This window comes from Gambusia affinis, linkage group LG18, assembly GCF_019740435.1.
Source record: "Gambusia affinis linkage group LG18, SWU_Gaff_1.0, whole genome shotgun sequence".
Classification (NCBI taxonomy): Eukaryota; Metazoa; Chordata; class Actinopteri; order Cyprinodontiformes; family Poeciliidae; genus Gambusia; species Gambusia affinis.
In genome coordinates this window covers 19,578,704-19,600,948 of record NC_057885.1, presented here as the reverse complement: position 1 = coordinate 19,600,948, position 22,245 = coordinate 19,578,704, and the positions used below count along the sequence as shown (strand labels likewise).

General features: G+C 37.4%; 1 protein-coding gene and 2 long non-coding RNA genes across 4 annotated transcripts; 2 read left to right on the top strand and 1 right to left on the bottom strand.

Annotated features, from left to right (window-relative positions):
• Positions 1 to 1,070: 1,070 nt before the first annotated feature.
• Positions 1,071 to 2,983, top strand: LOC122820049. The gene is made up of 4 exons (XR_006368721.1): positions 1,071 to 1,159; positions 1,291 to 1,388; positions 1,488 to 1,612; positions 2,885 to 2,983. It is a non-coding gene; the product is annotated as an uncharacterized LOC122820049 (long non-coding RNA).
• A 2,368-nt stretch (positions 2,984 to 5,351) lies between these two features.
• Positions 5,352 to 11,496, bottom strand: LOC122820048. The gene is made up of 3 exons (XR_006368720.1): positions 11,391 to 11,496; positions 8,611 to 8,712; positions 5,352 to 5,546 (listed from the first exon to the last, which is right to left on the bottom strand). It is a non-coding gene; the product is annotated as an uncharacterized LOC122820048 (long non-coding RNA).
• epoa (erythropoietin a) lies at positions 11,410 to 22,219 on the top strand. 2 transcript variants are annotated; one of them, XM_044097209.1, is made up of 5 exons: positions 11,410 to 11,515; positions 18,063 to 18,193; positions 18,342 to 18,428; positions 18,684 to 18,848; positions 20,667 to 22,219. In XM_044097209.1, exons 1-5 carry the CDS (start codon positions 11,437 to 11,439, stop codon positions 20,817 to 20,819), a joined length of 615 nt encoding a protein of 204 aa, XP_043953144.1. In that variant the 5' UTR covers positions 11,410 to 11,436; the 3' UTR covers positions 20,820 to 22,219. The 2 variants fall into 2 exon arrangements, with proteins under 2 accessions (XP_043953144.1, XP_043953145.1); XM_044097210.1 differs by lacking the exon at positions 11,410 to 11,515 and adding an exon at positions 11,632 to 11,924.
• Positions 22,220 to 22,245: the final 26 nt, after the last annotated feature.

Here is a 22,245-nt window from a genome sequence, read left to right as displayed (position 1 = left end):
TGCAGCAATCAGTCTGCTGAATGATGTAATGACATTGGAGAGTTGATTGAATCAATTTAATGATGAACAATTAGCTCTCACTAAAAGTCTCCAAATGTCCATCTAATATAGCGGCACATATAAACTAATTTTTAGAGTGTAAACATTTTCACACAAGAAAATATAAATTTTCTTTGATTAAGAAAATTAAGTTTCTTAGTCAAGAAACTAAGGAATGAAATGAACAAATTATAAATGATCAATAAAAAAAATAAGAAGATATAGTAAAGTAAGCCGAAGCCACTTATATTGTCTTCAGTGGAAAGGATAAAGTCAGTGTGGAAAACAGAGTGACTTTCAAAAAAGGAATAAAAATCTCTACATGCAAGAACCAGTTTTGTTCTAACTAAACATGAATTATGATTTCACTTGATGTTGAATGACTACTTGAGGCTTTCCACTGCCTCTTCTTTTGTGATTTTCTTGCAAGCATCCGGAATGTCAGCAGGCTTTGCATCATCTGCTTTAGGAAATTCCTTGTTGTACTTGTTCATCACATATTTCCGATATGTAATGCGGATGGATATTTAAATCCCAAATCTTTTTTATGATGTTTTTTTAAAGTCTAAACTTGTTTTTGGGTTTAACGTTCCATGCAAAGTCCAAACTTTGACTTTCACTCTGAGGGTATTTGTACTTTTTGCTAGAACTGTATAAACCCAATAAATAAAATGAATCACCTTTGATCTATATGTAGGATAAAGTTACTGTGTAGCTGCTTGTTTTCCGTTACACAGTACTAGAAGGAAAGTATTTTCTGACAAACAATTTTGTCCTTTTAGAGAAGGACCTGATCATTCTTGTAAGCTGGGTATGTTTCTGTAATGTGAGCTGCTCTGTTACAGATGCATGATGGATAGTTTACTGCCAGATTCTTCCTCCAGATTTCTGCCTCAGGATCAAGATAACAGACTTTGTTTCAGCTTCAAAATGTTTAATTTCAATCAAACATCTCCAGAGCAGGTAGATGAACATTTACTGTTATTATAATGTGAACATATAAACATATGTCTTTTTTTTTTCTCTAGATATTCATCAGCTGCCGTCTTAGAGCCACTTTGAAACAAAAGTCTCCAAGCCGTCATAATAAAGTCTGTTTCTTCCACAAACCCTCATTCAGGTCACTGAACTGTTTATAATATTTAGTTTAGTTTAACTTCCTCATTATTTCTCAATTCAGCCTAAAATCTACCAGCGTATATTTATTTTGTTGAAAGATGCTTTTGGAGATTTTTTTTTTCTGTAATTCAGATGGCGGTCCATAGAGGGAGACAGCGCTCTGTGTGAGTGCTGCAACACTGACTGCTCAGGACTGGCTGGAGTGAAGAACCACGGCCATCCAGAGACAGGTTACTGACCGCTTCATAAAATAATACACCAAAAACTTTATGATTACTGCATTAGAGCAGTTCCATTTCAACCAGGTGGTTCTGTTTATTTCTTGCCAGATGAGACGTTTGAGGCCCACAGGACAGTTGGACTTCTTCATGTTGTGCATCAATCCTACTGGACCGGAGAGCTGTCAGTCAGTTGAAAAAAACTCTACTCCAGATCCAGAGTTTGGTTGGTTTTGGTAAGACTTTATCTTTTTTTCTGTAGACTTCAAGTGGACGGATTTTGTCTGTAGCTAAAAGTCTGAATCACCTAAATGAACATAAAGTCTCCAGTGGGATTTCTGTTCACCTCTCAAAACCTCTGAAGTTATAATTTCTCACTAAGAGATGAGCTGATAAACTGAACTTTACATTAAAATATCAACTATTGAATTATTCAGTAAGAATATTGAATAATCTTGTCAAATAAAATTGTCGGTTCAGTGAGTTTGAATAATTGACTCTTTCTGATTTTGTTCACTTAAAAGTAAATTAACCGTTTAATGTGGTCGTTTCATTTTCACATAGTGGGAGATAATATTGATTAAATATCCACTATATAATCAAATTAACCTCTTCAAGCCTTCTCTGAATGTAGATGTTCATTGGCCAATTTAAAATGGACCGTTTCTATGGTAACTGTGGTCTTCTCTGCTTTCAGATCATTAACAGGCTATCTAGTTATGGACTAATCCCTCTAAGTGAAGATGTGTATGGAGCAAGTATCTCCATTTCCAAATCATAACCTTCCTAAAATAATGGGATAAGTTAATTTCTTACCAAAAGATAGCTTAGTATTATTTTAGAAAAGTGATTTTTGTCATCTTCTCACTAACATTTCTGGATCTGCCTTTTTCTCTCCTTGGTGTATTTTAAAAACTCTTTGGTCTTTATCATGATTGTGGAACAGTTGAAAATTATTCACAGTACAGCAGGAATATCTATAATACTTGACAAATTGCAGATAATCAAATACACATTTCATTTAGTAGGATGCATAACAATATCAAACTTGAGGTTCTATATTTTTCTGGATTCATGATGAATTTATTTCTCTTTCCACACTAAGAAAGTACATGTATTAAAAAAATATTATATAAATACTATGGTTGAAACACTTTTGCAGATAAATTATACATTTTTTGGTTAAACTTTTTTTTACAATAAGCTTCACATTTTATGTTTTTGTTTACAAATCTAACTTCATTCATACATTTGTGAAGTTTCAACCAACTTGACAATGAATTTAGTGGTGATGAATTATTACTTGGTGCAAGGCAGCATCAATAAATAGAGCAACTAATTATGTTAACTAAAGAAAAGGTCATTAGTTACTCAGCCAAGAAGGGCTGAAAACAAACCTTCAAAGATATTCAAAAAGAAGGGAAATAAACTATAATGGTGTAAAGTTTACTAGAAAACACTGGTACAGCTGTGTGGTGATGTGTGGGCTTTCTGTCATCTTTGTTCAGTTCAAACTCTTCTGCTGCAGAGGAAACATCAGAGACCAGATGGGAAATGTTGGATGAATGCTTTAATATACTTTAGGTAAACACTTTTACCTTGTTTGCTTCGTCCCTTTTGTCTACAAATCACAGAGGTGCAATAAAGCAGTATTGTTCTTGATGTTATAGTTTTTTAGATTTAAATGTCTTTTGTGATTTTTAGATTGATTACTAGCAGTTTCTCCTGGCAGTGATCAAGGTTCGGTGTGGCCAGGGGGGAATCGAACCACAGAATCTGATTAATCAGAGTTTATCTATGATTAAACAAGAGGAACAACTACTTTTGTAATTTAGTGAAGTTTGTTTGCATAGTTTTCTTTTCTCTCAAACAAAATCTGAAGTTACAAAAAGTTAATTCAGCCGTCTGCTGAACAACTTTATAAAAATAACAGGAACTGTCAGAGAAAAACACTGAGAGAAAACAAAATGTTAACATTTGAAATGACAGCAAATATTTCAAATGTTTGCACCTTGGCAGACCCAACTCTTGTTTTTTGATGACTCTAGTTTTATTGGCCTTATCCACGTCAATAAAGATAAGTCTTCCTCCTTTACTGTTAGCGACGCCAGACAGAGGGAGTAAGCCTGAAGAGTTGGTGCAAAGAAAATGGTCCAATGTTCCAAACCATGCAGGGAGTCTGACGAGGGCCTGCAAGTCCTGCTTGCAACAGTGCAAAGATTATGAAGTGGAATCTGCAAGTGACAAGGGGTTGAAGAGATAACGGGTGTAAGGTTGGAGGCAGCAGGCAGAGAGAATACCACAGATAGCTGCATGGCAATGAGGGGAACGTCAGAACTGGAGGAAAGGCTGGGGTGTCGGGTTACTTGTGATTTGCAGATCAAATCAAATTTACATTGAGATAAAATCCAAAGGTACAATGTTATAGGTTTATTATGTGTTATGGGAAACACGTAAATCTATTCAGATACTAATTTAAAATATATTCTTTATGCTTGATGTAAATACAACATGCAGAAATCGACAAGTTTTAGTAATTTAGAAGGTCAAAGATCAACCTATAGCCTTATGAGTCTGAGTAGCAATGATCAGCTATTTTCTTGTCAACAGGTGAGGATAAAATGCCAAAAACTGGAAGTATTTTGAAAATAGTCCCTTTCCACTCCATAATGTCGTATCATTTCTGGCTAGAGCATCTGTATTTTGGCAAAAGTTATTATACATCAACCTTAGAAAAGTAAAAACCTGCAGATTGACTCTTTTAGTTGTGACATAACTGCATCACACGTTGGCTGTTGGTCAATTATTTTGTGGATGAAACGGATTGAGTTAAATATAGGTGAATCTTGGAAGAAAAACCTGTAAGAGACTGCCATCAAAAAAAAAAAAAAATGTTGGGTTGGATGTTCACCTTTCAGCAGGAAAATTATACTAAACATCCACTCAGAGCTGCAATGGAGTGATTTAAATAAAAGCAACGACACATTCAAAGTCTAAATCCAATCAAAACCTGTAAAAAGAGCTGTTGAGACACTCCTTTTCCAAACCGCCTGAGCTTGAGTTGTTTTGGGGAAAAAAAGGCAAAAAATGTGCCCTTCAGCTGTTATTATAGTGGATGATGGTTCTAGAAAGTGTTGCCTGAGGGCTGAAGGTACTAAAGAACTTTGAAAAGTAAATGACGTAAGACTTTTAAAGCGCTTCTTAACCCTCTGGGTCACAGGTGTCAAACTCCATTCCTGGAGGGCCACTGCCCTGCAACTTTTAGATGTGCCTCTGCTGCACCACACCTGAATAGAATAATTAGGCCATTAAGGCTCTGGAGAAAGGATCTACACAAGGAGGAGGTGATTACGGTAAGACATTTCATTCCAGTGATTTGTACCTGTGGCACATCTAAAAACTGCAGGACAGCGGCCGTCGAGGACTGGAGTTTGACACTCCTGCTCTAAAGGTTCTAAAAGAAGCTTTACAATGAAATCAGTCATTTCTATTGATGCACACAGACAGAAGCAAAGCTGCCATTTTGCGCCATCAGCCCTTTTGACAAAGAACACAGATTTATAGTTGCAACAAGATTTGTACATGCCTACAAAATGACAAATTATATATATTTTAACCATGTATGTGCATTCAAATACATGAATAATAATAATAATAATACCCTGATATTAACACATCATAGTATTGGATTGGTGTGGTGAGTGAATATTAACTTTTCACCGGAAATTCATGTGGGTAGAGTTTTTCATGAAGTGTCTGACGGCAAGTTCTATTTCTAAAAGTTTATTCTCTCACTGGATGTTTTATGTCATCTTGTTTTTATAGCCATGATCCGCTGTCTTCCCGAAGCCATTGTTTTTTCTTTTGTGGACTGTAGAAGGAGATTATAGGATACTTTTGCAAACCAGTTTCCATCCACATTGTTTTATTGTTTATTGGCCACAAGAGTATGTAGTCGAGATCCCCTACCTGCTCTGTGACGTCACAATTAACGATCTAATTGTTGCCGGTGGGGACTCTCGTAATCAGAAACAATAACTTCTAACGTCTTCAGTAGCTTCTGTCTCGGCTCCTGCATCGGCTCCTAGTGAGTCCCCCTATTCTTTCATATCGGCTTCCTGTCTTGAGTCGCGCCAGAGGAGGAGATCCAGCTGGCTGCAAGCCCAAAACCTGGATGAGAGACCAAAACACAAATATATTTACTTTCACTGTCTCCAGTTTGTGATATATCTGCCCCTTGAATAGGATCTTTTCCCCCCAACTTTTGATCTTTAATTCCCACAGGGCATGGGGGGGACCTGTCCCACATTCCTGCTTCCTATATTGCTTTCAGAGGATCCCAGATTGAACAACCTTCCCTCATTCCCAACCAGGAGTCAGTGAGACTGGACACCCCCCGGCCCCACACCCCTCACCTCCCACCCTGAACCTCTGCTCTGGTCGTGAAGCATGGCTGAAAGCACGTACCTTGTCTCCCTCTCTCTCTCATGTTGGCTCAGAGATAAGCAAACAGTCCTTTGAGCAAACAGTGCAACAAAGCTGTCAACACTCTCTTCATTTTCTCACAAGTGACAAAGCTGCCTTGGACTGATCAGACAGCTACAGAGATACTTTTAATAAAAACACTTTTTTTATATGGATTTAATACATTTTTGTGTCTGTGCTTCAGTGGCGTCGTCAATATCTGTGTTGCACAGACGCGTGCTTCCTATCACCTATACGTTCCTATATGAACAAGTTAGCTTGGTGGCTTTCAGGTTTTCCAAGTATTTCTGTGAGTAAAGTTGTGTGTTTTATATGCAAACATTTACTTATGTTACTGTTGCTGCAGACCTCTTGGGAAGACCCCCTGTCCTCTGGCACACTCGGGAGACTTCCAGGAAATTTTGATACATTTCCATTTTCTGGCTCCACACTGACTGTCAGGGGTCAAAGTGAGGTCATGTGATATAAATGCTACTCTTTGATGTGCAGAAGATAATTATAGCGTAACTTTATTTTCTACGTCAGCGCTGATGTAACGGACATTCCTAATTTGGTATTTGTTGCAAAAATCAATATTTTTTTGTTAAATATTAGAATTTAAAAAAATAAATTCTAATTGTTATGCAGAAAAGTAAGTCTTTCTTGGATTTTGTATAACTGTACCATTGAGAAAAATTTATTTATTTTGTTTCTTCCTATTATAGATACTTTGATTTAAATACAAAACGAGATTAAACTATTTCCACAAGTGTCGTTTTCATTTCACAGCCACAGAGGCCAGTTAGCCTATAGATATTTTATGTTACATTTGACATTTTAAGACCAGGAAAAAGAGTTTTACTCATAACTTTTATGCTCTGGCTATGTTAAAACCAACTAATCGGAAAGATTCATTGGCTCCCTCCACAATGACTGTGCACCATAAGAGATCATTGCTAAAGATTTGATCTGAATGTTTATGGAAAGTTGAGAGGAAGGAAAAAGTGTGCGCGATCAACAAGGATAATAGGAGTTAAAGTTTCTAACTGGTAGTAGCAAACATCCTCACTAAAAAGTGTTTGGGAAATCCAAATCATCATCTATTCATGTAGAAAGCGAGAAAAAAAGGGAAAAAAAAGCAATTTTGTAAAAATGTTGATGTATTTTTCCAACATCTAATCTATAACCCAAAAGGCTTCATCCAGTGGATGATTACATGTTTGTGCTGCAGCTGCAAAAAGTTGCACATAAAGACTCCACTCACACTTTGTTGTTCGCCTTTTCTGTTTTCTTGTTGTGTTTACCACTTGCATCCATCGGAGATTTTAAGTGTATGTAATTTACTCCATGACACTCACAGGTCAGGAGTAAAGATTGAGTTTTCAGCCATTCTATGTTTCTGTGTGGATGAAAATATTTGTTGTAAATAGTAAATGTATTTGTACCATGCTTCATCAAGTCCAGAGGACTCTGAAGCTCTTCACATTACATTCATTTATCTAGCCTGACTGCTGCCTTCTGACACAATTCTGCTTGATTCTCATCTCCCTCCTGTGATCTAGCTGGGCTTTCTCCCATTCACTTTGATTCTGCTGGTAGATTTTCTACCAGGCCAATCAGCAAACAGAAGCTGTGAACAATGACATTGATTTTCTGAGCTGTTTTAGAGTTGTAGTCTGCCTGTAGTTGTAGCAGTGGAAGCGGAGGAAGTGACCAAAAGGCAACGGTCACACTTTATATTGAATTAACATTAACAGCCATCTTGTTTGACTCTGTATTGAGGGATGGTTGTCTGCAGAGCAGGAAGTTTTAGGTGAGCTTCATAGAACTGGCACATTACGTAGATCGTGGGTAAATGTTAAAAGGGCAAAATTTAAAACTTCAACAGATTCCACAAACCCAGCAAGCATTTTTTTGCCCTGCAGCAGTCGGACATTTGGTAGCACCAAAAAAAAGAAGTTAAGTGCCTTACCCAAGAACACGGCAATGGAGAAGGACAAAGTTTGAACTGGCAACCCAGCGATTACAGGACACACTTCTCCAAAAGGAGCTCTGACCAAGAACATTGTTTTATATCCACATTTATCTCAACATTAAAAGTGAGACTTTAATTACAAACAATAATGTTTTGTCATCTGGTTACACATTTTCTTAAACTGTTTTTAAATTGCCCCATTTAACTTAAGAATTGATCAAATTGTTTTGCTAATTTTTGCTAATTCACTAGATTGAAGACAATTTAGTTTTCAGTTTAAAACTGTAGCAGCATTAAAATGTTATCTAAAACTGCATGTCTTATGTTTTCTATCTAGTCTTTATGAATAACAGTCGTGGAAAAGCTTCTGATTCACCAGTTGGTTGCATTTTACACATTTGAAGTTTCCATTAATCAATGTCTGGTATCACCTTGAAGTTAGCCCACCCACTTAGTTTAATTTACCATAAACAAGATCATAATTTACAAATTTATAATCTTCTTGGTTGGTAATTAGAAGGGAAAAAAAACTTTACATCTGAGGTGGCCTCATTTTCTGACCCCCTGGGTTTGTCTTTCCTTTAATTTTTCCTTTATCACAAGACTTTCTTTAGAAAGTTTTGGAAAGATGTTCGCCCACCAGCAGTTTCAAAAGACGATGCCGCCTGTTTTGATAATGTTGGTGTAAACAGTGAGAACACAAGGAAGAACAACGCTTTTTACTTTATTTATCAGGTTTTCCGCTGCGTCATCATTTTCTTCAACAGAAAGAACCTCCCAGTATAAAATCCTCACCAGTATGGAGACAGTTTTCCTTGATGAAGATGTTCTGTTGGGTTTTTGGCCCCCGGCTGCTCACTGCATGTCTTCCCCTACTCTCTCTTTCCTGTTCAGCCACTGATGAAGAAAGAAATATAAGAATGTAAAGTAAACGTCTAATATGCATTCATAAATTATATTAAATTATGGGCTTATTTATTTATAGACCTTATTACCCAAGTCTAGCAGTGGAGAAGATTAGGTAATTCAACACTTATGAAATATTTTTGGTCGACTCAGTTTAATTTGTCAAATTCTTGACATCACCTCGCCACTTACTGTCAATCCTGGTAAAAATTTATAGAAACTAGAGATACAAGATATGTCTATATTAACAAAGTTAGTAATTTTTTAAGAAATCATTTCAGTGTGATAATAAAACTGGGCTCATATTAATAATCATTGCTTTTTATCTTTTTCATTTTCGCCACTTGTATTTCAGGAGCACAGAGGGTTTTGTTAGAGTGATGCTCTGCAGGATTAAGGGGTATTTAACTGAAGCATCAGTAATTCCAGCTCTCTTCCAAAACCAAACTTGTTAGGTTATTATGGATTGTTTTAAATATCAGAATGTTATGAATAAAATCTGCTGCCAATGTTTTCAGCAGCTTATTGACCAAAATCAATTCATAAATTGTTTACCAAACACAAAATCATCCTTCCATGATGATCTCAGTCAGACATAAATCTTTGAAGACCAGGTTATGGGGATCACTGGCCTGGTGAGAGCTTTCCTTTTGCATAAAGATTAATTTAATTTAAAATTTATTAAACAGCGCACCCCAGTAACTATAAAGGGTGCTGGATAGAAAAAAATATATGCAAAATGTTATTCTCCTGAAATAAACAAACAGTGGTACTGTCTTTCTGCTTTGGTTTATAGATCACAAATAATGAGTTATTGATCCACAGGAATTAAAATTTAAAGAATTTGATGAAAAGGTTGCCTCAGATGTTTGGTGATTTGGCAACAAAGCAGCTCTGCTGTTGTTTCTTGATAACTTTGTTTTCTTATCACCTAATAAAACTTTGTTTGCTGCAATAAACAAATATTACTAAATAGATTAATAGCATAGAGAGTCTCGATCCATAGTACTTTGGTAATTAAGATTTTACCAAAGTACTATGTGGAGTGTTGAGCAATGATTGTACTAATTATTGTTTTTATACAAAAACTGTGCCTGCTACAGTTACAGTTTTTGTGTCTGTGGAAAATCCAGGGATTTTTAAAGCTATTCTTATGTTGTTCTAGCCTCTGTACCATTTGTTTGATTATTATTTTGACTCCTCTGTCAGAAATTGTGTTATTAGCACCCGTTCGCAGCCATTTAATGCTGAAGTTATCGTTTTTCTTCTTTTGGTTTATAGTCCCAGTGTGGCTAACTTTAACTTTAAGAGGTTTAGAAACGCATCTGTAGTGAATTAGTTTAAAAAGAACCTACTATTTCTAGTTTCACTTTTATGGGGTTTTTCTGCTACTGAAAAAACTTCTTGCTAGTTCTGCTCTCTAACCATCATTCAATACTAAACCAGGTTATATCAATTTGCACCGACTCGGTTGACTTTCTGTCAAATAAAAAAAAATTTTTTGAGCCATTTTGTTTCTTTATTTTCTGTCAACCCACTGATCTTATACATAGCTATTTTTATGGCAAATTTTGATTGTATTTCGTTTCATGTGTGGATTACTTGAGTCTGGTGTGGATTTCATGTCAACAGTCCCATTAGAAATCTATTTCCGGAGAAAAACATTAATAGAAGTCCTTCAGAATGCTCATCATAGAGAAATATTTTGTGCGGCGGCTGTTTTGCTGCAGGATAAACTTGAACATGTGACTCACATCTTGGCTTCTTGGAACCACCAGCTTGTTTTGAGAAAAAAATGTAATGACTTAAGTACTTAACTTTAAACTCAATTACCATCTGGCTTTTCAGGAAGATGACAATCCCCAGTAAATGTCAGAGAGTCCCAATGAAAAGGAGTAAAGGACAGCAGCAAACTGGATAACCTGAATCTGACAGTGAAGGCCATTAACAAGGAGGACATGTTTGGAAAGAAGAATCTTTACGACGGAATCAGAAAGGTAGGCTTTGGTAAAAGGTTTATTTGTGTAATATTTAATATTTGAAAGGTCAGCATCAAACCTCAGACCAAATGTAACTTTTTACTAGCCAATAAAAGAGAAGTAGTTTTAAAAAAAATTCCTCTAATAAGTCAAAGTTCTGAATGAAAATCTGCATATTTTATTCTTTTTTTCACCTTTTTTTGTTTTAAATGGTCTTTTAAATGTCTTTGATCTGTGAAACCCTTTTGACATGTGAAGCAGATAATCTGGCCAGCAAATGAGATTTTGATCTCAGTGGGGTTTTAACCTAATTAAATAAAGGAAGTCAAATTAAACTAAATTAAATTCATGTTTACGTAAAACGTGTTTATAATCAGAAAAAGTAGTTTATTAACAAAAATACAATTTCTGAAATATTAAATGTTGTGATTTGATGTTTCTGGAAACATTTCCAACAATAATATATTGAATGGCACGTTTTTCCGTTGCTTTCTTTTTGTGGTTTTAATCACCTTAATATTAACCAACAGCAGTCCCCCCACTCTATTTATAAAGCAGTAACAGTTAGACAGCAGTTTGCTTCAAGGGAGGAGTAGCTCATCTTGTCATCATGGAAACAATGACATCTTATTTTCAAAGTCATTAATAAGAAAAAAAAATCAAACGGCATCAGTTTTTAGAAACACCTACCGGATAAGTGCACATGAGATCCACAAAAGAGCTTCGTTTCCAATTAATGGCCAATAGACGGACCTATTGGTCAAACCACGCGGAGCCTGAGAGGGGCTATGCGGACACAGCTATGGAATTTCCCAGTGAGTTATTATGGGCATGTCTTAATAATTTTTTTCCCTCTGTAGCAACACTGGCTTTGGTTGTTGGTCTTTTTTTATGCTTTACGCACTGAGGGGGCTGCAGTATGGGTTGAGGTTTAATCTCTGTGTGTAGTACGAAAAAAAAGGCGCGTGCTCGTGTTATCACTGTCTCGTCTCCTCAGGGGAGGTAAATAAAAAGGTTTTCCCAAAGCCCCCCAGTGATGAAGTGTGTTAGGTGGTTGCTCTGTGCAGCAGGACGGAGCTGCGTGACGCTGCTGGTCGCGTCTGGGACCTTTTGGACATTTGACCGGTGCCTCACACGCTGCCTGCGGTGCATACGGCCAATGATCTCACAATGTGTTTGAAAGATGCCGCTGCTTGTCGCGAATGTTGCGGAAAACTTGTAGAGGTAAGAGCGAAAGCGTCCAGCCGCACAGTTGGCCATGTGGGCATGACCTGTCTGCACCGCAGCTCTGCAAGTTCAGATTATTTGATCGTCCTTTATTAGTCTATGGCGCATGAATGAAATATGTAGATAGTAACTACTTTTACTACCACAACATCGTTTCTAGTTTTTCGTGTAATTTTTCATTCATATTTTCTCGAATAAATAATTTTATATATTTGAATGAAAAACCTATTTTTCTGACAAGTTTATTTCAATATTTTTTGATAAACTTGGTGATTAATGGGAGCAAATGTCCCGGCAATAAACTTTTTTGTATTATGCCTTTTTTACTTTAAGTGTTTTTGTCTGAAGCAATCAGAAAATATTGCAAATTGACTAATTAGAGGGACACAATGTTGTTTTAATTGACACATAACTCTTATTGCTGTTATGGTGTCTTCCGGGTAACTTAGAGGAAAGTCTTGCATTGAATGAAAAAAGTTTTTAACTTGTGAGATATGTTGGTAAAATGTGAAAATGACAATGCAAAGTGAGCAGAATGAGCTTTCTGTGATGGTAAAGATATTGGTGTCCAATGTTGCTATTTGTAATAATCCATTTAAAAATCAATAAAACATTCATTTCTGAAGAAGAATTGCTAGTTGTGTCAAAGATGTGCAGTGACACTTATCTAAGTTTTTCTATATGCAGACAATTTTTGATATTTGACAAGATTTATGTTTATGCATTGAGTGATTTGGTTTAATCTTCTTGACATTTGATGTTATTTAGTAAACTGCATCCTTTTGGGTATTTGACCCTTGCAGTACGGTATAATGCAATCAATAGTTGACTCAGACAGTGTCTATGCATTTTGAATGATCTCATTCTGTAGTGTAATCCTAGAATGAAATTAAATATTTGACAAGATCACGTGATTTACAATGTGGTGTTAATCTTTGTCCACCATATTTGCAACATCTTAACACGCTGCTCATTGAACAGTGCATAGATAAAATGCAGAGGTTGGTTTTGGGGCTCTTGGAAAGAACGTCCTAAACAAAGTAAGTTTCTGATGAGTTACATTGAGGTATAACATAGCATATAGATAAAAATAGGATTTTTACCATTTTTTTGAGAGCTGAACTGTTGCATTTACAAAATGGAGAATTAAGGGAATGGATCATTCTCTCCACTGACATTGCTTCAGTACTGCTATCAGAAAGAAACTTTGCATATAGTGCATGAAAGTGACTTTGTCTTTATGTACTTTGTGAGATGAAACCTCACCTTCTTGATCCAAGCAGTAAGGTTGGTCATCTGACTGATGCATTGATAAATGCTCATTAACTTCTTGTTTGTAGCTCAGTGAGACATTAGAAAGATATTTCTTTACACCAAAGTTACAGGCAGGAGGATGGAAGAAAGATGCAAAAGGATTTTAAAGATAATAGATAAAATCCTCATTATGTTGAGTAAAAGGAATGAGAATGCGAGACAAGAGCTGAGGAACATGAGGAGGCAGTGGCCCCCCAAGGCCACCCAGTAGGATCTTCTTCATCTATGACTTGCAAAGATGCTGTGAAAACTTTGGTTATGCTTCCATGCTTTACTCCTCCCAGCACTAATTGCATCAAGATGATTCATCTTAAGAAAAATCTATTTGAAGACTCTGATGTAAGCATTGTTGAAGCTTTGGACGAAATCGTTGCGACGTGCAAGTTTTAATTCCGACTTCAGCTGAAGATGTTTTATTTTCAGCAACTCAAAGTTCCCGCAGATGGCACAGCCTCCTGGAGAGACATTGAGTATTGATGAGCACTGTGTTAATCAGTTTCATTCCCAAGGGAAGTCACCTTAAAAGTTTGCTTCTCAAGCATGACCCAGCAGACGGAGAAAGAGGGCCACTCAATGATAAAGCTGATTGTGCAGGTTTCAGCACATACTTCTGTCAGCAATCGGGGCAAGAGGTTATCAGAAGCCGACTGTCATGAGGGATTCCAGCAGAGCAGGAAATTATGTCGCTCATCTGCTGGCTACTTATTTAAAATTCTTAACCTTGACATGTTAAAGCCCTTCTATTCCACAAAAAGACATGTGTTGTAGTCATTGGCCCTTTGCCTCTTTTAGCTGCTTCTCACCCACCCTTTAAACCTTTTAACAGACATAAGTTAAAATAGCACATATCGGAAATGTAGTTGCACGTGTCGACATCCGTCTTTTCCAACACATGTGCAACATACCTTCAGGGAAGCTTTCCACCATCCAAAGTGCCACTACTTGAAGACTTATTATGCTTATCTGAAAAAGGAACCCTGTTTTCAGGCAGCTGATATTGGCACACTAAGCTGTTGGCTTGTAGTCTGGCCACCGTCCTGCAAATTCCACCACCTTGGTGAGAAAGTCTCGACAAAGTGTATGTGTGAATGCATTGATGCATTTGCACGTAGGCAGCGGTGTTGGTGGAAAGGTCACCGATAACCCTCGAGCTGAGTCACGCAACTTAGCAGAGTCAGAACACATGGAAAAGAGGCCAGTCATTAGCCTGCAAACACAATGCTTTGCATGTAGAAACAGCAATAATTTCATCCTTGGATATTTAGTCAGCAAGAGAGGTAAAGACTTTTATTACAATTTAAAGAATACCTTTGAAACTATTTTTTGGTACCATGGTTGGTCAAAATAAAAACAGGACTGGTATGGAAGACTATGTTAATGGACAAATCTATGGAACTTTTAGCAAGTTTGTTGTTCATATGATTGTTTTTTTTTCATTCTTAAGTTGCCGTTGAACAAACTACATTGATTAAAATAATGCAGCTGCATTTAACACAGACATAGGTCACTAAAATCTGCTTTATTCTGTAGTCTTGGAGCAGTTCACTATTTCCAGTTGGTGACAGATGTTAAAGGACACACGCCTTCTAAAAAGATTCACTTTTATTTCAACCGTCCACAGAATATTTTTCACAAAAGTCTTGGGGATCAATACGGTGTATTGGGATGTTTTTGGCAAACGTGGTTTTCACCTGGGAACCCTTCAATGTCGCCTACTTTTTCCGAATCACCCTCTAGTTGTTGAATTTTGGTGCTTTAAATGTTGTTGTGAACTTTTTTGTAACATCTTTGGTGAATCACTGAAGTACTCTGACAGTAATTTTGGTCAACCAGCCACTACTGCAAAGCTTCACCGCTGATACTGGCTCTCACTGTGATGTGATTGCCTCAGAAATGGTTTTGTAATCCTTTCCAGACTGATAGGCGTCAATGACTTTGATTTTCATCTGTTCAGGAATTTCTTTAGATTGTTGCTTTATTTGTTCCTTTAGACTATTTCATATTGTCTCTTCTTAGTGATTTCTTCATTCTGCAATGCTGGCAGTAACCAAGATGTGGTGAATCATAGTTAATTCATAATTTAACAAGAAGACGATTACCTTTCCACTTAAGGTCAGGTCGGTTTAAGACAATGAAAACCCAATTTGAAAACTGCATAGTCAGGTTATATTGACTGATATTAAGATTTCCTTCATGGTCTGATTGGTAGAAGAGGATTTGATTGTCTGAAACACTTAGATGCAACAAAAAAAAAAGCAAAAACAGGAGTAATATGAGTAGGGAAGCATTTTTTTTTTTTTTTTCTAATGTATAACACATATCTAACTTTAAAGTTCAGTTCTTTCCTGTCAGACGCTCAACAGCCTGGGAACTTCTTTTGACTTGTTATGGCTTGGGAAAAATAATCTGTTCTTTTTATTATGCTGTTTGCGTCATACGTCCTTGCTCCTGTGACTAGGTTCATTCAGGATGTGGCACAGGGGACCAAGGCTGTGAGCCCACCCGACAGACTTAAATCTTTATCATAAATTCATCAAAATGTGGTCAGACATGAGTGGATGTTGCAATTTACTTTTATCTTTAGTTAGTTTGAAGAAGCATGTCAGTCTGACTAATGAGTCTGGAGGGAAATGAGACCTAAACAAGGCTCTTCCTCCAGTGTCTTTCTATTCACGTTTCTGTTCATAAGCTAAGGCATCACATGTCGTCTTGAAAAGGAATTGCCATATCATGCTGAGTCATTCCTTCATGCTGACTTTACAGGTTGCCGCCTTAGAAATTCCCTTCTGGTATGCAGTATTTGCATTTCTGGGGAAAATTCTGACACCTACAAAATTAATTTTGCTTCCATTTGTGAAAGCCTGCTCCTTCAGCAGCTCTGTCAGTCTTAGTAAAAGTATATATATATTACTTTTATATAAGTTTAAGTGATATGTGTAGTAGTTATGTATAGTCAATTCTTACTTTGAGCACTCAGCAGTCACAGTGATCTCTGTTTTGGGGGATTCATTGGAGAGTCAAGCTAGCAGCTAATCAAGGCATATGTGAATGGGTTAATATTTTCTGTATATGTTAATAAAATAATTTATTTATATCATAATGTGACATAACATAATTATACATAGAAGTTTACAACTTGAAGCAGGGCAATGCAACCATTTAGCTTTGTAGGACAGATGATCAGTTACAGGAGTGAGATCTGCAAGTATCTCTTGCAAAAGGTACAAGTCATAAAGACTCATGGAAAACTTAATGGGTCAACTTTGTCCTAATTTGGTACATATAGATTCCAGCTATTGGTTTACAATTTACAAGTTACAGGTTATTGGTTTATAATTTGTAAAGTATGGGCAACAGAGGCTAAAAATGTTAGCCTCATGAGCTAACATCTGTGCCAGCTATGTTTTACCAGATAGCTGCCATTGATTTTATGGGATTTTTTAATGCTTATCAGTTACTGTAACTAATAACGTGATATAACATAATCAGTTTGTCACTTTCCCTTTCTACTTGGTCAGTTTCACTTTCAAGCTCAGGTCTTTGGAGCTTCACAGCTTCAGACAATACCTTAGCTGTTCCTTGAACTGTCATCTGATGGATAGAAAACTTGACAATTTTCCGCAAATACTTTATTTCCTTTGAGTCTTTGGCATTTTTAAAGTTTCCTGGGGTCCGTCTTTTTGATGTCATGTCTTGTGATCACCACGTCTACATCTTCTGCCTTCTTGTCGACTTGTTGACTTTGTCAGTTGCAATGATGTTATGTTGATTACCCATTCTGTATTTGTCACTTATAATAGGTCATAGGTCATAGATCTTTGTCTCTCAGACGAGATAGGCCTCCAACTTATGTTGTGGGACTTCACCATAACTTGCTTGGCTGTAAAGTTTTGTGGACCTTTTGTCTGCGTTTTGCAGTTTCAGTTTATGTGTTGGATTATCACTTGGACATCTTTCCACACTCTACATCCTGGGTCCTTTCTGATGTGAATTGGACTTTTAAGTGTTTGTACTTGTACTGCCTTAATTAGTGCCTACATAGCAGAGGTCTCAAACTGCATTCCTACAGGACTAGAATCCTGCAACTTTCATATGTATTTGGTTCAGCACATCTGGCTCCTATATGAACTCATTAGCTGAACTCTGTAGAGCTTGACTGTATGCTAATGAGGCACTTTCACTTTGTAATTCAAGAGTGTAGGACAAGTCTCCTGTCTGGCCCACAAGGGATGCAGTTTCAGACCACTGCCCTATAGTGCCTATTGGTCCACACCTTTTTTTTCTTTGTGTGATTTCTTGATGTCAGCCATCATCTTTTCCACTGATATCCTTCCATAATGATTTTCTGCTGTTCCCTTTCTTACAAAGAGTTTCTGATGCAGGAAGGATTCATTGAGTGGTTAATCTCTTTCGGCCATTTGGCCATTGAACTGTAGTGTGCCTTACCCTTATTAATTAAATTTAAAGGAAAGAGGTTATCTGTCTTTATAGATAGATAGATACACATCTAGTTTCAACTTTATCTAGATCTAAATGCAAAATTAAGCTCAGTTGTTGCTTATTTCCTACAAGACTGAAAAATGATACATGGAAATGTTAATGTGAGTTATATACCAGACTGCATATGACCACCTAGCATCAAAGTACATCCCAGTCCTAAGACATGGAGCAGAGAGAAAATGCTTTATATATCTTTTTGTAATCACATGCTATGTTGGACATGTGTCTTATGCCTTTCAGAGGGGACGTAAATCATCTCTGATGTTTGCATGTGATCGTTAGTTTTGAAAGCTTCATGGCTGTTTGCCTGTTTGTATGCAGGACTGTTCGCCTTGCTGCTATTAGTGTTGGAGTGGACCCGTCCAGGCCTACCGTCCCCACTAAGGCCAATCTGTGACCTCAGGGTCCTGAACCATTTCATTCAGGAAGCACGAGACGCAGAAGTCGCTATGGTGAGAAAAAAAAATGTATGAATGCAGTAAGAGCCAAACTCAGTGAAAGAGAATTGGTGCACTGCTACTGTGTTCATGGCATAAACTCAGTTTAGAAACGGTTAAGTAAGATGGCTCTAAAAGAGATGTTTATTTTCTCTGTTCTTAGAAATCATGCAGAGAAGGATGTGGTCTGACAGAGGCTGTCTCTGTTCCCCAAACTACTGTCAACTTTGATGACTGGGAAAAGAAAAATGTAAGTAACCATTGAGATTAGATTAAGCAAAATCTGTCATGACAGACTACAGAAAGTCTGTAGTCTTTATTATGCATACCATAATTCTTCCTAGAGGTCATTTTATTGCTTGAGTGTCTTTTTTCCTTTTGGTTGGGAAGACCCGTGACTCCAGTTAATTACTTACGGAAGAGCTGATTACTTCCTACATCCTACGATCTTTATCGCCTCCAAAAGACGACTCTAACTCCTTGGCTCTGTTTGTTTTCTGGGAAGGCAATGGAGCAAGCTCAGGAAGTGCAGACCGGATTGTGGCTTTTACAACAGGCCCTCAGCTTACTACGGACATCGATGACGAACTCAGAACTTAATAGCCACATAGACAACGTCATCAGAAACCTACACAGCATCACCGCTGTACTACGAAGCCTCAACTTTCAAGTGAGTCATTATGCGATTGAAACTTAAACAAGAATGTATGCTACATTTCTTAAAACCTTTTTTTTAAACTGACAGAATAACATTATGGGCTGCAGAGTGGTGCAGTTGGTACTCTATGCAACAGCAAAGAAACAGTGGCTTCAGAGGCCAACTGGGTTCTTTCTTTTGAGGAGTTTGCATCTTTAACGGATAAACGGATTTGAACTTCTAAGTAGTAAAAACTTTTCCTTCTGGTAAATACATCAATAGATTCATTATTCTTAGAGTGAGCAGTGTTATTTTTTTATTTTACATCCAAAGGGGTATCCTTGAAATTAAAAAATAGTGACTTTTATCATCTTTACCATCTATTCAGAATGAATCTGCTGTGGCCCTTGCTGGCCTGACCTAATAATTATCAGTGGAAAGACATTAAGATGCATCACAAGCTCAATTCCCCTGCACTTAAAATAACATCTTTTGAAAGAAAAAAACAGAGGGTCGGGCCAGTAACCCCTTAACATACATAAGGGAGTTGAGATACAAAGGAAATACTTTTATTAATGAAAACAGACCAAGATTCAGTGGTAAGGTTTTTCTCCAGTGGATCTTTGTCACTGAAGATTTGAGGAGTTAGAAAATGCATAGGTCCCAGGAAAGTACTTCTGTCGATTTGAGAATTTGAACTTTGACTGGACCATTGCAACACCTTGATTCTTTTCATTTTTAGCCATTCTGTTGTAGATTTGCTGCAGTGTTTGAGATCATTGTCCTGTTGACACAGTTTGGTCCAAGCTTTGGCAGTCTGACAGATGGGCTCATATTTGATGTTAAAATACTTTGGGACATGATCAAGTTGTTTGTTGACTCACCGCCTGCAAGGTGTGCAAGTTATGTAGCTGGAAAGTGAGTCAGTCATCCACCTCCAGTAACATGCACTGTTTGGTTTTCACCAAATCTGACGCTGTACATCATGTCCAAACATTTGTACTTTGATGTAATTTTTCCAAATGAAGGTCAACAGAGTAGAAGTCTGTTACTAAATGGCACTGAGTGGTATAGTAATTATTTAGGTTTAAGAATACCAATTCTTAAAGTTCTTAACACATTAGTGGACTGTGAGAAAAAAAATTTGCATTTCACATTTTTATCCTTGGCAGATATTTGGGATGCCAGTTTCATCCAGAGGAAAAAACTAGAGTTTCTATATTTCATACATGAGAACAAAAATGAGGCTGCACAGTGGAGCAGTTGTTAGTGTTGTTGCCTTTCATCAAGGAGGTCTTGGGTTTGAATCCTGGCCTGGGGCTTGCATGTTCTTCCTGTGCATGCATGAGTTTTCTCCACAACCAGAGTTCCAAAAAGTGTGTGTTAGGTCAATTGGTCTTTCTGTGTTGCAGATGCGTGTGTGTTTGCACATGGTGGTTTGTCCTGTGTACCTGTGCAACAGGGTATTTTTTTCCCCCCATAACTGTCAACATAGTCATTGGAAAAAAGTATAACTGATGGTTCAGTCATACATACAATACACTAATTAATTTAATTAATTAGATTTAAATAGTTGGAGAACCCAATAAGCATGGTCCACCATGACCTATTATTTTAATTGATGTAATGAACAAAGTTTTGTCAAAAGTTTAAAAAAAGGTAATGTAAAACCTGAAGGACATCATGAGACAACATGTCGTCTTTTAAAAAGATGACGTATAAAACTCTGCCAGTCAGTTTTTAGATTGCTGCAGAAACAATACTGCCTTTGAAAATGACTCTTTGGCCTGAGTAAGCTGAAAGAGCTGTCTGTATTTGGGTTGCATCATGTTTCTTTGTATTCGTTTCCAGGAATATACCCCACCTGCCAGTACTGTGGGACCGGAGGGAACATGGCGGGTGTCCACCTCTGCAGAACTGCTTCAAGTTCACCTCAATTTCCTGCGAGGCAAAGTACGCCTTCTTCTTTTGGATGCACAGGCTTGTCAGCAAGAGGCCAGCTGATCAGGAGACAGGCTCACTCCAAGACAAAAGTACTTTGTGTTTCCAAAGGCAAGTGGAGAAACTTGACTGTGTTAACCTGCGCAATGGCAGCTGGATGCAGAATGGGTTGGGTCCTCGACTATAAGGAGGAAGCTGGAGGGAAAGGACCGTCCCAGCAAGGGTTTGAACGGACTGGAGACGACTGCGCAATGGAATGTAAATGTGTCTCGTGGACGTGTTGAAGCAAACCTTTACCAAAAAGACGCCTTTGGAAAGCGCTGCTCCAATCGCTGTTCTACAGGCACGCTCTTGCACTTTTTTAGTGGATGTTAATGTTGTGTGAGTTGATACTGAACCTTTTGGTGTGTTTGTCTGTTCATACTGGAAAAATAGAGTGAAACACCATGGAAATATTGATAGGACTGTTAGGTTGCAAAGAAGCGACATTGGGACTTCACCAACATGTCTTCAACTGTTATTTAACTATGCCTCAGAGATATATTAGTCTTGTCTGTTGGAATTGGTCAGTAAATATTTTTATTGTGTAGAAACTATTTATACAGATTTTCTATTTTTAGGCTACTGTCTTTGTGTAACAGGTTCTTACAGGTTTAAACAAGCGCGTTGTCATGCTCACTTTTTGTACACTGGAAATTTTGCACAGGTGCAAAAACTTACTCTTGATTTGCCATATAAAGCTGCTCTTCCTTTTTTTTTTTTTTTTTTAAGTTTGTGTCTGAACGTCTGTGTTACACTGCAGGGTTTTCTCTCACAGGCCTGCTGGAGGTATGCAAAGCTGATAGTTGTGGAGTGAGAGCCAGAGGTCACTGCAGAGGGTTACATGGGAACTGTGGGCCGTTATCTGTGTTTCAGTTTCTCTCTAACCCCAACACTCATCCTGGCTCCATACGCTGATAGCCAGACTGCCTGGAAAATTTTACAATTAACATCCTGTAGAGCTGTATTTGCAAATATTTTTCCAGAAACTGACGCTAACACTTGTTTTTTCCCCTTTCTCTGTCGTATGTCCTCAAACATGCAATCTTCTAACCCTGGGAATTGTAGGTTTTTCTCTTGAAGGGACGCTCAGCTGTTTCACAATAATTAAGTATTCTTCCTTGTTTATTTTCCTGTATTTTTATACCTTGCTATGCAAATGGAAGATGTTTTTGAGGATGCATGTCTATTTTCTTTCCTGTTTTTTTGTATTGTTTTGTCCCATCGCTGCAAAATCCACTATTTAAATGCAAAATATTGTTGTTGGATAAAGAGAGGGCAGATGAAAATACGACAACAGGAAGTCTGTTTATTTATCTGTTAGTAGGAGGCCTGCTGCTAAAACCCAAACACCTTACATTGCACACACCGAGTTCATGATGCTTCCGCCTTGAGAATTGGACCTCTTACATATATCCTGTATATTTTTTTCTGCCAATGATGTAGAAAT

Excerpts from the sequence above, each read along its gene's own strand:
- epoa (XM_044097209.1), top strand. The coding sequence starts at position 11,437 with ATGGCCAATAGACGGACCTATTGGTCAAACCACGCGGAGCCTGAGAGG. Across the intron at positions 18,194-18,341 it reads GAGACGCAGAAGTCGCTATG|AAATCATGCAGAGAAGGATG; the intron begins GTGAGAAAAAAA and ends CTCTGTTCTTAG. Across the intron at positions 18,849-20,666 it reads TACGAAGCCTCAACTTTCAA|GAATATACCCCACCTGCCAG; the intron begins GTGAGTCATTAT and ends ATTCGTTTCCAG.